We start from the raw sequence: 13,862 nt of genomic DNA on the forward strand, positions 1-13,862 counted from the left end.
CTGACCCTGCTCTGGACATGCAGACAGAGTCATGAAAAAAACACAGCCAGGGGCTTGTTTTTAATCACCGTTTCCGGGTGGTACACGGACGAGCCAGGCTCTGGGAACGAGACATGACTGAAATAAAGTACAAAAATTCCCCCCCTGGAGCCAGGGGTGACCAAGCCACAGCTGGGCACAGCCAGACTTTTCCTTTGGTTTGACCTCCCCGGGTGCCCAGCAGGGCCCCCCCACCTCTGCCCATCCCCGGGAGTGTCCCCAGGGTGTCCCCAGCTGGCACGTGCAGCACCACGCCCCTCTCCCCTGGCAGGCTGGGCATCACAGAGGCACGGGCTTTTTTGGGGGGGAAACAGAGGGATGCTGGGGTCAAGGGCATGGGAAAGGCACTGAGGGCAAGCTGCCCCATGGCAGGGGTGAGGGGGCACAGACTGGTGGGGCGTGAGCTGGGAGAGGGTGATATGTTTTGGTAAGTCCTATAAAAATAGAGTTATTTAAAATGGCACAGAAACGAATTCCCTGACAAACACACGAAGGGGCGTGAGGGAAGCTGGCATGGGCAGGGACAGGGCACACGCCAAGTGACTGGGTGACAGTGCCAGCAGGGATGAGAGGGAGGGGACAAGTCAGCCCTCCCCCTGTCCAAGGTGACCCTGGCTGAAGCCAGCGCTGCTAATCCCCTGGAGCTAAGAGGATCAGCAGAAACCAGTTCCGGGCGGCCCCAAGGCCACGACTCAGCACCCACCTGACCCCACATCTCACAGGCACCCCTCCCTGTGGTGGGCACTGATACACCCTCGCCCCAAGACTTCAATGCTGGGGAGGGGGCAGCACTGTGGTCTCCTCTGCCCCTTCACAGTGCCAGCAGTTCGCAGAGCTGGGGGAGAGCAGGGCCCCCCCACAGCCCCACAGCTCCCAAAATCACAGGGGCTGGAGGGCCCTTCAGCCCTCCAAGCCTGGGGCAAGGGCAGGCAGCATCTCAGATCTCAGTGGCTGTGATCTCCTCAAAGGGCGGGTCAGGTGGGTCACAGAGCTCAGGCAGGGGGTCCTCACCCTGAAGCCGGAGGTGCTGGAGCCGCTGCTCGAGCCGCCGGTTGCGCCGGTACATCTGGATGTAGCTGTATTGCAGCTGCTTCTGGTAGCGGATGACCCGCTCCTTCTCGCCCTGCCACGTGCCGCGTTCCTGCTCGAAGGCATCCCGCTGCTCCTGCCCACGCCGCCGCTCCAGGGCCACCTCTGCACGCAACCGCTCCAGCTGCCGCCGCAGCCCCGCGCTGCCCCGGGGCTCCTCGCCGGCTGAGGGGCATCCCTCACCAGGTGGGGGGCACCCTTCACCGGTGCCTGGGGGGCATCGCCCGCGGGCAGCTTCCCGCAGCCCCACCACCTCCTGCTCGAGCCGGCCGGCTTTGGCACGGAAGAGGTCGGCCTCGCTCTTGCGGCGCTGCAGTTCATTGGCACAGACTTCCAGCTCCAGCGCCTTGAGGCGGGTGGCCTCCTGCAGCCCCTGCGCCCGTCGCTCGCCCGCCTGCAGCTGCGCCCGTGCCTCCCGCAGCTGAGCCCGCAGCCCCAGCAGCTCAGCACTCCGCTGCGCCAGCTCCGCCTGCGCTTCCTTCAGCTGCTGCTTCAGCAGAGAGATCTCCCCTGACTTCTGGCACACCTGTGGGAATGGTGGGGTTCAGGTGCTGGCCAGGACCCCCCAGCCACAGCCTGCACCCCCTGACACGTCTGGCGCTGCTGGGTGACTCACCTCCCACTTGGTCTCCTCAAGCCGGGGTGCCAGCTCGGTGCGCTCCCGCTGGAAGGAGGCGCAGCGACGCTCCAGCAGTTCGCGCTCCTGCAGCAGCTGGGCCAAGTCCTCCTGCAGCTGCTTCTTCTCCTGCTGCAGCTGCAGCACCTGGAGCTGCAGGACCTGCTGCCCCCGATGTGCTGCATGGGCCGCCTGCCGCGCCTGGGCCGCACAACGCTGCCGCAGCCCCTCCAGCTCCTGCTCACACCGACGCTGCTTCTCCTCAAACACCTGGGCCAGGGGATGCGGAGCTGCTGGGAGGGCAGCACGGCACTCTCCCACTTCAGCTACCATCTCCAAGACTGGCATCACAGGGAGGGGGCAGCACATATCCCCCAAATGGAGCAAGGGTCCAGGAAGAGTGCAATATGGTGGTACACACCTCCTTGTGCTCCCCTAGCCTTCTGCATGATGGGCCCCCCATGTTAGCACCCCCAAAGCCTATAGGGCTCCTCCAGCTCCATCACAAGCAGGGAGCAGCCACAGGTCCCAGGCTCAATCAAAAAAGGGAACCCCAAGATAAGGCACCCCAGTCTGTACAACTGGTCCCATGGGCCATACAAGGGTCCCCCATGGACTATATAGGGCCACCCAACTGGTGGGAAAAATTCACATACCCAGATCCACAGGAAAAAGTATCCCCCTGCAAGGGTCTGTAAAGGGTGCCCAAAGCAGGTTCCTACCCCCAGCCAGGGGGTATGTCCACACTAGGTGCTCCAGGGAGAGAGACAGGGACAGGACATGCGGACACCAGGGACATACCTGGCAGATGGCCACTTCATTTTCGTCCAGGCTGTCACGCAGGAGCCGCAGCTCGGCCTCCCTCTCCCGCAGCTTGTCCTCCAGCTCCCGCACCAGCATGGCCTCCTCACCAGGCAGTGGAGAGCGCCCGCAGGAGCCACTCTCCGAGGAGGGCCGGCCCCGGCCACTCAGCGAGCCCGTGCTCTTGCTGGAGGACGAGCGCCCGCTGTCCGAGTTGGAGGGGCGGCAGCCCCCTGGGGGGTCGAGGGGGCCATGGGGGGTGGTCGGCAGGGCACCCACCTCTGGATGCTGGCTGCAGCCCGTGCTGTAGGTGGGCAGGCTGGAGAGGGAGTTGCGCCCCGAGTCCGAGAGGGTGCTGGCACGGCAGCTCAGAGAGCCAGGCTTCTCAGCACCCAGCAAGTGGGTGAGGCTCACCTGGCTCTCTGAGAGCCCCAGGCGCGTGCCTGGCTGGGCATTCCGAAGCTTGGATACCACTGGCTTGAAGGCCATGGGGCGGATCAGGGTCTTCTCCACATTCTGCCAGGAAAAGAGGGGAGAATGAGGGTTTGGGTAGGACCCATTAACCCTGAGAAGGGTTGTCTAGGAATGTTATGGTGGGTGCCCCCAGCCCTAACACCTTCACTCCCCAAAGAAGACAGGGGCCAGGCACCACCCACCTCATCCCCTTTCTACGGGTGTCCAGGTGAGCTCCCCAAACACCCTTGGCATGATGGAGGGGACATTAAGAGCATGGGGATTGCCACTTCCTCAGGGACACCAGAAGTGTGGCCACATGACCCCATTTCACACATCTGAGCCAACAATACCAGTGTGGTACAGGGTGTAAAGTCAAGACCGAAGCACCCACCCACCCACCCTGCTGCTGCCCCCCCGCACCTCTTCCAGCTTGCCAGAGACAGGTACAAGCTTGGGGGGTGGCCCCCGAAGGTGATCACTTGGTGCTTGGTCATCACGGAGATCATCTGAGTCACTACAGGGGCTGGTAGGAGAGGAGGCATCGAGCCAGTCACCACAGAAGCCCCTGTTGGCGTACGAGTGGGTAACACCGGGTGCAGACACACGGGGCTCCTCAGGAGTGGCCCGGAGTAGCCCCTCCTGCTTGCAGAAGGAGGCAGTGGAGGGGTCCCCATCGCTGGCGCAGTCATGGCGAGGCCGGACAGGCAGGAGGCTGCCCACGCTGCCCATGGCGGCAGGGGGTGAGCGGGCGGCGGCGCAGAGCTGTGTGGCCCCCTCAGCAACAGCCTCAAGGGGCACTGGCAGCGTCTGCACGATGGCCATGGTGGGGGGGCCCCCGGCGGGCAGGGGCACGCAGGCAGCCTGCAGGCAAGGAAGACGGTGTCATAGCCATGGGCACTGAAAACAGTGCCCCACCAGCTGCCAGCATCCCTAGGTGGGCGTGGGGGAATCCCCAAGTCCCCAGTCACCATCCCCACTTTTATAGGTGAAGGTTGGTCCAAGGGGAAGCAGGCAGAAGGAGACGCCAAATGAACCCGAACAAAACCAGGATTAGTTGGGGGAGTGGTACTAGCAGCGACCAAGTTGGCCTCAGCACCCCAGTGGAGCAGCCAGGGCCTGCCAGGGGCTGTGGGGTGCTGGTGGCAGTGTAGGGCAGTGGCGATGCAGTCCTGCCTCATGCCGTGCCCTGGCGTGACCCTGCCACGGGAAGCATGCCAGGACTGGAGGCGAATCCCGAGAGGCCTGCAGAGAGCTGGCTCACAGGGAGCCTGCCTGCCTGTCTGCCCCCCAGCACCTACCAGAGCAGCCTCACTGAGAGCGGGCAACAGCCCCACACACCAGGGTCAGCTACCTCCTCTGCCCCACAGCCCCCGCCTCTCAGTAGTGACCCCACAGAAGCTGCTTTCCACCCCAAACTATCCACAGTGGGGCAAAGGGTTCCCTGGAGAGGGCCATCAAAGGGGAAGCTGCCCGGTGGGCACCAGGCTCTTTCCCAGCCCCAACACACGGAGGCTTGTTCCCGCCCCCTCCAGCTGGGGGGGCTCTGCCGGTCTCTGCTGTGACTCCCCCTGTCCCGACCCACGCCATACGCCCGCGTGACGGGAGCCGGCCGACGGGCCGGATCCATCCCCCGCTGCCTCATCGCATCTCGCACATGGCTGCGGCTGGCACAGGGCGCGGGCGGGGGGGAGGGCGCTGCCCGCACGGTCTCGCCCGCCGAGCTGTCACCTGAAATCAATCCGCCTGCCAGCGCCCGGGGAGGGGCGGGCAGGGGAGAGATGCCGGCGAGCCAGGCGCCCCCGCCACCGTCACCCCCACCGGCACGTGCCGTCCCCAGGCACCGTGACCTCACACCGTGCTCGTGATACCTTTGGGTGGGCGACCCCCCCCAACAGCTCCGCTCACCTCGCCAGCCGCTGCCCATCCGTCCGGTCCACTCGGGCCCCCGCACCGTGAACACTGCTCCGCCGACCCCTGAAGCGGGGAGGAGGAAGAGGAGGGGGTCAGGGGGCTGAACGGCAGCAGGATCCCCGTGCTCCCCGCTGCCCCCTTCCCCCCCAAGTCCCCTAGCCGGCAGGGCCAGGGCAGGTGCTGCCAGCGTGGCACTGAGGGAGGCAGGGGAGCCCGGCGGCGGGTGCGCTGCTCCTGGCACCCAGGGTGGGCTGCGGTCACCCCGGAAGGTGTGGTGTGGACAAGAGCCCGCCATGGGGACCTGCTGCTGCCAGAGGAACAGGAATGAGAGATCAGGAACCCCAAAGGGACATCTCATGGCCCCCCAGCCCAGCCAGCCACGGGACAGTACCCCACCCCAGCGAAACTCCCTCAGGATGTGCAGGTCAAGGGGACGGACACCCCTGGGGACAGTGGGTCTCTGCGCAGCCTGGAGGGGACACCGTCACTGCTGGGGCCCCGCCAGGAAGGCGGTGGGAGGAGACTCCATCTTCTCCCTCCCCTCAGCCCCCCGGCCCGCCGAGAGGGTCCCACCGCCGCCCGGGGAGGGAGGGAGTACCCAGCCCGGCCTCCAGCCACCCAGTAAAACCAGTCTCCAACTGGAGTGGCGTCACCTCCAGCCACTCCGGCCGGAGCACAGCGTTGCCGGATCCCACCGTTCCGACCCCTAAATAGCAAGGGAACACTCGGTCCCTGCTCGGCCAGACCCCCACCCTGAGCTGCTGTGGGGATTCCGGGCCCCCGGGGACCCCCTTGCCTCGACGGCACCTCAGGGCCATCCCAGGGCAGGGGGAATGTCCCCCCCCACATACCCAGCACATGCGGAATGGACACCATCCATTCCCGGCTGTGCCCCTCTCCAGGCCCCCGGCATCCTGAGGTTCCCTCGATGGTGCTGCCCCCCTTGCCCGCCCAACGCACCCCCCCCCACCCATCTCCCGCTGCCCCACTAAGCCCCACAGTGCCCAGCCCGTCCCATGGTGCTTCCACCCATCCCGACCCCACAGCACCCTGAATTGCCCCACGGCGCCCGTGGGCCCCACTGCCCCACAGCTCCCCCAGAGTGCCCTAAACCATCCCCAAAGTTCCCCATGACACCCCTGAAATGCTTCACGGCGCTCCTGGGCCTCTGCTGCACCACACCTCTCCTAAAGTGCTCCTAAACCACCCCCAAAGTGCTCCAAAACACCCCCAAAGTGCCCCACGGCGTGCCTAGGCCTGCACTGCCCCACAGCTCGCCCCTGAAGCACCCCTAAAGTGGCCCGCGACCCCCTCAACTACTCCATTGAGCCCCTGGGCCTTTGCATTCGCAGGACCGTCCTGAAGTGCCCCTGAAACAGCCGCAAAGCACCGCACGGAGTTCCAGGGCCGCCGCTGACCCCCCAGGCCCCCCAAATCGGCCCCGGGGGGCCAGGCCCCACAACACCCCAAGCACCGGCAGCTCCCCCCGAAGCACCCCGCCACCCAACTCCCCGGAGCGCCCCCGCGCCCCGCCGACCCTGCGGGACCCCCGGGCGCCCCCGACCCGGCCCCCGCACTCACCGCGGCCCCGCCGCCGCCTCCCGCGCCGCGCCGCGCCCCGGCCCCGCCCCGAGCCGGCCCCGCCCCCAGGGCCACGCCCCCGACGGCTCCGCCCCCGCCGCGAGGCCACGCCCCCGGGCAGGGGCCGGGGCACGGGGGGACACGGGGGGACACGGGGGGACACGGCGGGGTGCGTGGGACACCCCCGCGTGGAGCACCCTCGCCTGGTACATTCCCAGTCACGTCCGTTCCGGGGGATTCCCAGAGCTCATCCCCTTCCCTGCCCCCGCCAAGCCCCCCGTCTCAGGGCTCTCTACCCCTAAAGCATCCCCAGGCCTCCGGGGTGAAAATCACCCTCTAGGTTATGCCCCCTCCGCAAATTTTTGGTGAGCCCAGCATTCTGCTAAGGGGTCTGGGGGTCTCTGCTCCACTTGACATCACATCATCCCTCCCCCTGAGTTGTTACAGCTATTGCCACCCTCCAGCCTTTTCGAGATACCCAAACTGGGGGCAAAAGAATAAAATAAACCCTCATGAAACCACCTGACCCCCGGAGTCTGGGATCAGCTAAGGTCCCCCCAGAGGCTCAGCTTCTTCACCCCCTCCGCGGCCCATGGAGGGACAGGTGCGAGATGGGGTCCTGGGCTATCCCACTGCCTCACTTCCACTCTAGAGCTCCATGACAGCACCTGACCTGAACTAGACTGGGTCAAATGGAAGCCAGTGAGATGGAGGGGACCCTTGGGCTGAGGGGGGACACCCACAGCCCCCACCTACACTGCCATGAGAACCCTGACCCAGCTCCACTGCCCCCTGCCTTACCTCTGCTTCCCCAGGACCCTCCTCTGCCATCACTCCCGTCCTGCCTGTGGGTGCTCACACCTGCACTGACAGCACCCAAAGGTGCTCTCCAGGTGAGCTGGTGCACCCCGGAAACCCAGGGCTGGGTGTGTACCACTGCCTGCTCTGGGCCCTCATTATGGCTCAGGTTAAAACTATTCCCAGCATGGAGGTTGGTAATAATCTGGTGTGCCACAGCTGGGGCAAGATGCTCGGCACAGCAGGAACATCCTCAAGGGGCCACCTCCTCCCTGACCAGGGTACCCTCCCCAGACCCAGGGCACTCCAGTCACAGAGACAGAAAAGACACTCATATTTATGCTTTAATAAAACTAGAAAGAGAAAAAAAATCCAAGGGATTAGACCAAGATCCAGCCATGGACACTTCCTACCACGGCAAGGACTAGTCAGGTCACAGTATTTGCTGCCTGCGGCCCTGAGGGCAGGGGGATGGCAGCCCCCCCAACCCAGCAGAGCAAGGCAGGGCTGTTCCCCACATGGTTTTATTGCTGGTGATGCCCCCTGGAGAAAGGGGCTTGGGAGACCCTGAGCAAAGGGGGCCAGGTCAGGCGCCAGCTGAGTGGGTAGAACAGCCAAGTTCCACATCACACCTGCTCCCACCCTGGAGCATGAGCCACCCACAATCTCCCACACTTTCCTTCATGATCTTTCCCTAGCTGGGTCCATCCCAGCCAGGATTGAGCTCACAGACCCCATTTGTGACAGGGGGGTTTCTACTACATGCTCCTCTGCACAGCTGCCCCCCACAATCCCTCCCAGTTAGTGACAGCTCATGATTTCAGCTCCATTTTAGACACAATTTAACGACCTGACCCAGGTCCAGAGATACCCAAGTCCCAGGCCTGCAGATCATCCCTACCGTCATCCAGCTTACTCTGCCTCCACTCCCCCCATGCTCCCAAGCACTCAGCACCAACATGGAGCAGCCAGTGTTTGTCAAAGCACCTTCCCCAGCCACTCTTCACTAGGATGAAACCACTCCTCCTCTCATGGAGGTCCCCCATCTCAGAGACACTGTGCTGGTGGTCAAGAGGTTTGCTCGTGCAGGAGAAAGGCCCACAGAGGTGCATGGCAGATGCTCCCAGGGAAGAAGAGCTGGCATATTCCAGCCTTGGGCTGCCAGAACTAGTATCCATCCCTCCAGATGAACCAAGGAAGAGACCTGCTGGGCTCATGGTTTCTTGGAGGCTCCTGAGCCTCCCTCCACAGTTTTATTGGCTAAAAGCTCCTTCTCCCCCTTCATCTTCTTCAGCCTGGCCTTGCTTTTGGAAGATGAGAAGGAGAGCGAGGCCTTGCTGAACTCCAGAGGGAAGATACCCACGTCCCCGTCAAAGCGATTCTTGGACACCTGCAGGTAGCGCTTCCCCGGCCCCGTCACCAGCTTACGGTCCTGCAGGATGAGGACGTTGTCGGCCTCCTGGCTGGCCTGGGGAGAGGAAAACATCTTCAGGGGGCTGCCAGCAATGCTGCCAGAGTCACAGGCCTCAGATATGCTCATGAATGCTTGCCCAGCTCCTTTAAACCCTGTTACAGGGCACCCCAGGCCACAGCAACTCCAGCATTTCCCCAACATCAGCCCCTTGTGCTCTGCTGGAACACCCCAGTGACCCACCAGGCACACCCTGGGGAAATGGGATCACAGGCGATTGTGCACAGAGAGCACCTCCTGCCCACTACTGCAGGGTTGGTCAGCATCATGGAAGAGACCAGAGTACTCAGAGAGCCCATCCCCACACCCTCCCTGCCTCCCTCTTTAATTATCTCCTACTACATTCCACTCATAGTCAATGAGTATTAATTAACTGCACCTAAAGCCCCAACAGAGCTTTAGCTGACAATGGGTTTGCTCTCTGCCTGCATCAGGACTCTGGGAGACATCCCACACCTTTCAAGTGCCCAGTCATCATCCAGGGTGCTGATGGAAGCTGGGGGTGACTGCCCAACATATCCTAGCCCCTTCCTGGGAATAAGCTGTGCCCAAGGGACAGGAAAGGCCACCCTGGCCCAGCTCACCTTGGCAGAGCCGAAGATGGAGGCTGTCTGCAGCTCCTTCTCATCATCCTCCTTGCGAGGATGGATGATCAGGGTGATGTGGCACGTGTTGTCCGTGGCAAATTTGCGGAAGGCACCAACAACGTAGTCCTGGGCAGCGAGCCTGCCACAGCAGCAAGAATGGGGTCAGGGGCTGGCATTGCTCAGTGGCTGGGGGCACTGCTCGGTGGCTGGGGGCAGCAAGGTGCTGATCCTCACAGCAGCAGCCACCCAGGAACATGGGCTTCCTCTCCGTGAGGCAACCAAGCCCACACGGGAAGAGGGGTGTGACACGGCAGGGATGGCTGGTAACCTGCTCACCCCTTCCCACCTCTTCCTCCCTAGGACAATGATTGCTCTTTAATGAAACACAGCGGCCAGACAGGAGTAAAGGGGACACCCTGTGTTGGTCCCCAGCCCCTGCCGTGACACCTGACAGAGACAGCTCCAGCAGTGAGGGTGGCAGAGGTAGGAAGGGTTAGACTGGAGAAGGGCTACCTGTCCACAGAGAGGTGCTCGTGTCCCATCATGAACTGGAGATTGTCGACGACCACGTGGGTGATGTCGTACATGTAGACTGCGTGCTGCATGGTGTCAATCACTGTCCTGAGAGGGGAGACCAGGATCAGCCCCAGGGATTAGTGGAGGTAAGGATGGGAATGCTGAGCCAGGCAAAAGGATGCAGAGAAAGAGCTGGAAGGTACCAGGCTGGGTCCTGATGGGACCTGGGCACATCTCACCTCTACCTCCCCCCCACTGTATAACAGGTGCAGCCCTACCCCACAAGTAAAGGTAGCTGGGATCAGGAGGACCCAGCTGCTGCCCACACAGTCCCTGCCCACTGCCCTGCAATGCCCCCAGCCCACGGGAGTTCTCAGGGCATATGGGGATGCATGCAGGTACCACAGTGCCTGATGAATAAAAGGAGCTGGAGGTGCCTGTCCCCCCTCTTCAGCAAACAGCACTGCAGGTAAGCAGGGTGTGGGGGTACATGTCCTGGCATGGGCACAGGCTGGCTTCAGAGCAGCCACCTAGCACAGGGTCAAGTCCCCTCCTTCACCCCCACCCCAGAGAGAGGCTGCGAGAGTCCCCATGACTGGTGGTTGGCCACACAGTCCCCACACACCAACCCTGGGACTTCAACAGTCCCAATGTGCCTCCTGCCAGCCCCAAATCTGTGACTCACTGCGGGGGAAGAGCCCCAGCTCCCCAAGGCCCTGCAGCACATGCCATGAGGGGTAAATGCCACTAGGAATGGAGGTGCAGGACCATACTTGATGTTCTGCTGGCCATGGAAGGTCATGAAGTAGAGCGGGAGCTCCTCAAAGCGATCGGCCCACTCATCGTACAGTTCTAGCTGGTCCTCCAGGCGCCGGCCAGCGAACTGCGTCAGCATGATTTTGGCCAGGCGGACATTGTTGATCTCAAAGCTGCCCCACAGCGTGCACACTCCCTGCATGCACAGGTCCAGTGCATACTCGCTGATAAACGTGGTCTTCCCACTGCCCGTTGGGCCTGGTACAAGGACAACAACAGCAGAAATTAGCTGGGGGAGATGATCTGACCCATCCTGAATGTGCTGGGGGGTTGTTTAGAGGTGGAATCACCAGGGAGCAGGGTAAGAGAAGCCCAACTGCAGCACTCACACCATAAATAAACTTCTCGTGCCACACTACACACCTGGGTGCTCTGGCGTGGCCTCCCACAGCTTGTGGGTCCCCACAGGTCCCTGTGAAGGGCTGGGCAGCCAGTGGGGTGAGCACAGGGAGGGCTCAGACAGGAGGTGGCAGGCGGGAGCAGGGGTAAGGGACAGCCCAGGACTTCCTATGCTGTCCCAGGCAGGGAGCCCATCACCACACTGGCGCGCACGGTCCCACCACACTGAGAAACGCACCCCAGCCTCTCACACACTCACAAGACTGGCTCAGTCAAAGCCATGAGCAGAAAGAGACCTGGAAAACTCGTGAAGCACCACCCCCAGGAGGGTAAAGCCACCAAAGACCCCTCTGCTCCCCCTGTCCACAAGTCATTGTGCCCGCTACCTGTGAAGATGGTGAGCTCCCCTCTGCGGTGCCCTTTGAGGAGCTTGTTGAGCTCGGGGAAACGTGCCCACTTGATGCCAGACACCTGCTCAGTGTTGACCAGCTCCCCAAACACCTCCTCGCGCAGCTGCCGGAAAGAGACGATGGATTTGTGGCTGGCAAGCAGGGCAGAACGCAGGATTTTGGTGACGTTCAGGCCCTGGTTCAGAGCCTCCAAGGGCCGGGGCTGCAGGTTGCCAGGGCGCACCAGAGAGCAGCGCTTGAGGCTCAGCTTGCGGGCAAAGAGCTTGGCAGCTTCCCAGGAGCGCAAGTCCTCGCCGAGCCACAGCGTGATGCGCTTGAACTGCTCCAGGTAGGGGAGAAGGGTGGGAGGCAGGCAGCTGGCCCCCCGTGGCAGGGCCAGGCTGGCCACTCCTGCAGCTTGGTGCAGGGCCAGGGCATCCAGCTCCCACCCAGTTAAGACCAGCTCTGTGTCTCGGCGGCCAATCAGGGGCAGCCCAAAAAGATTGCGATAGGAATCGAAGCGCGGTAAAGTCTCTTCCACGTAAGTTATCGTGCTCCCCTTCTTCTCCACCCTCACGAGCTTCAGGCCCTTCAGGGTCGCGTTTTGAGGGCTGAACCAGGGGAAGACGAGAGACCTGGCAGTCCTCAGATAACGCACCCCGAAGCGTTTCAGGGTGGCATCTGTCACCATGGAGATACCAAACAAAGCCTTGGTCTCCTTGATCTCTTTCTCATCCAGCAGCTCCCAGAGCGGCAGAGCCCGTTCCCAGATGCAGCGGGCATCCTCGCGAGCCTGTCGCATTTCCTCCTCCATCTCCTCCGAGCTGGCAGGGGGAATGGGGGTAATGCCACGGTGCCGCAGCTCCACGTTAGCCTGGAAGTCCTGCCAGGTACCCTCGGCCAGGGTGGCTGTGCACAGGAAGCTGCCCGTGGTCTTGTCAATGAAAAGCGTGAACGGGGCACTGGCGGACAGCGGCTGGTCCCCGCCGTCGCCGGTGAAGAGGCTGGGGGTGTGCAGGCAGCTGTAGCCATCGTGGAAGGGGATGTCCTCCGCCCGCAGGTACTGCCGGATCTCGGTGATGGAGACGGAGGGCGCAGGCCCGTCGGGGGAGGGCAGCACGTCCTTCTTGTAGCGCCGCTGGCCGAGGCGGCCCGGCGCCCCGGGGCTCAGCGAGGCTCCCTTGCTCCTGGCCCCGCCGCACAGCAGCGGCAGGAGGCGGCTGGCGGCTCTGCCGGGCCGCAGGGGCACCAGCGCCATCCTGACCGCCCCGGCACCCGCCCGCGCCGCCGCCGCTCCGCATGGGCGGCTGCCCCGCGGCCCCCGGCCCCGCAGAGCCGCTCAGGCCGCAGCCCCCACGTGCGTCCGCACGGACACCGCCATTGCGGCTCCCGCTCCCGGCGCGTCACTTCCCGGCGGGCCCGGGGCGCCCCGTCCCGCCCCTCCCGCCGGTTCCGGCTCCGGGTGAGCGCGGAGCCATGACGGGCCGCGGGTCGCCCAGCCGGTTCCTGAGCGCCGTTCTGCACAACGGCGTGGGCCGGTACGTGCGGCAGCTCCAGCGCCTGCAGCTCCTCTTCAGCCCCACCGCGGCCGACGCCCGCGGCGCCAGGTACCGCCGGCGGCACCACCCGACTGCCGGGGATGGGGAGGGGAGAGCCTGGGGACTGGGGGGACGGGTTTTCCCTTGGTCCTGTCAGCGTGGGCAAGGGACAGTGCTGCTGCCCCGATCACCGGGCAGCGGCGGGGTGGGACCCCCAGCCTCCTGCGAGACGGGGCAGGAGCTGGAAGGCGGCATCGGGACATGGCTCCAAATTCTGCGCTGTGACTTTTCCTGTGGGCTCGGCACGGGCGGAGGGTGACCCTAATCTGGCGGCTATGGCGATTCTTCCCCTCCTCTGGCCCCCAGGGAATTCGTGGAGGAGGCGGCGCAGGACTTCGCCCGGCAGCACCCCGATGTTGTCCTCTACGTGAGCCCCCACTCGGGCCCTGGCCCGGCCCCGGTGCTGCGGGCCGAGTACTGTGAGTGCTGGGGGCCTTGGGGAGGGGATGGGGACGGGGGTCTCCCTGCCTGCCCCGGCTCTGTGCTACCTCTGCCCGGCACAGACGGTGCCGGGGCAGCTGCTGTGGGATGGGGATCAGCAGCTGCCCCCCGGAGGCTGCAGATTGGGGGGATCCCGGCCTGATCCCCACGCTCTGCTGCAGTGAACGGGACGGTGCGGGACGAGCTCATTGCCAGCAAGACGCGTGAGGAGATTGTGCAGCTGGCCACCAAGCTGGCCAACCAGTCTGGCCTGGACATCATCCGCATCCGCAAGCCCTTCCACACTGACAACCCCAGTGTCCAGGGCCAGTGGCACCCCCTCACCAACAAACCCTCCATTCTCACCATCCAGGGCCCACGCCTGCAGCCCCAATAAAGCCTCCTCCACCCCCATGTCTCTGCATCCATCTCTCC

General features: G+C 63.8%; 3 protein-coding genes across 6 annotated transcripts; 1 reads left to right on the forward strand and 2 right to left on the reverse strand.

The window, feature by feature from the left end:
- Positions 1-29: 29 nt before the first annotated feature.
- Positions 30-6,529, reverse strand: LZTS2 (leucine zipper tumor suppressor 2). Of its 3 annotated transcripts, none has more exons than XM_069019884.1 (6): positions 6,494-6,529; positions 4,907-4,975; positions 3,422-3,862; positions 2,546-3,061; positions 1,745-2,014; positions 30-1,654 (listed from the first exon to the last, which is right to left on the reverse strand). In XM_069019884.1, exons 3-6 carry the CDS (start codon positions 3,821-3,823, stop codon positions 977-979), a joined length of 1,866 nt encoding a protein of 621 aa, XP_068875985.1. In that variant the 5' UTR covers positions 3,824-3,862; positions 4,907-4,975; positions 6,494-6,529; the 3' UTR covers positions 30-976. The 3 variants fall into 3 exon arrangements, with proteins under 3 accessions (XP_068875985.1, XP_068875983.1, XP_068875984.1); XM_069019882.1 differs by lacking the exon at positions 6,494-6,529 and adding an exon at positions 5,764-5,831 and having other exon boundaries at positions 4,907-5,216; XM_069019883.1 differs by lacking the exon at positions 6,494-6,529 and adding an exon at positions 5,764-5,787.
- A 1,088-nt stretch (positions 6,530-7,617) lies between these two features.
- Positions 7,618-12,818, reverse strand: TWNK (twinkle mtDNA helicase). Of its 2 annotated transcripts, XM_069019892.1 has the most exons (6): positions 11,654-12,812; positions 11,407-11,533; positions 10,639-10,879; positions 9,863-9,970; positions 9,347-9,488; positions 7,618-8,759 (listed from the first exon to the last, which is right to left on the reverse strand). In XM_069019892.1, exons 1-6 carry the CDS (start codon positions 12,665-12,667, stop codon positions 8,505-8,507), a joined length of 1,887 nt encoding a protein of 628 aa, XP_068875993.1. In that variant the 5' UTR covers positions 12,668-12,812; the 3' UTR covers positions 7,618-8,504. The 2 variants fall into 2 exon arrangements, with proteins under 2 accessions (XP_068875993.1, XP_068875992.1); XM_069019891.1 differs by having other exon boundaries at positions 11,407-12,818.
- A 29-nt stretch (positions 12,819-12,847) lies between these two features.
- On the forward strand, positions 12,848-13,843 carry MRPL43 (mitochondrial ribosomal protein L43). Its single transcript, XM_069019893.1, has 3 exons — positions 12,848-13,016; positions 13,314-13,426; positions 13,610-13,843. Exons 1-3 carry the CDS (start codon positions 12,886-12,888, stop codon positions 13,822-13,824), a joined length of 459 nt encoding a protein of 152 aa, XP_068875994.1. The 5' UTR covers positions 12,848-12,885; the 3' UTR covers positions 13,825-13,843.
- Positions 13,844-13,862: the final 19 nt, after the last annotated feature.

Source organism: Aphelocoma coerulescens, chromosome 6 (assembly GCF_041296385.1).
Source record: "Aphelocoma coerulescens isolate FSJ_1873_10779 chromosome 6, UR_Acoe_1.0, whole genome shotgun sequence".
Taxonomy (NCBI): Eukaryota; Metazoa; Chordata; class Aves; order Passeriformes; family Corvidae; genus Aphelocoma; species Aphelocoma coerulescens.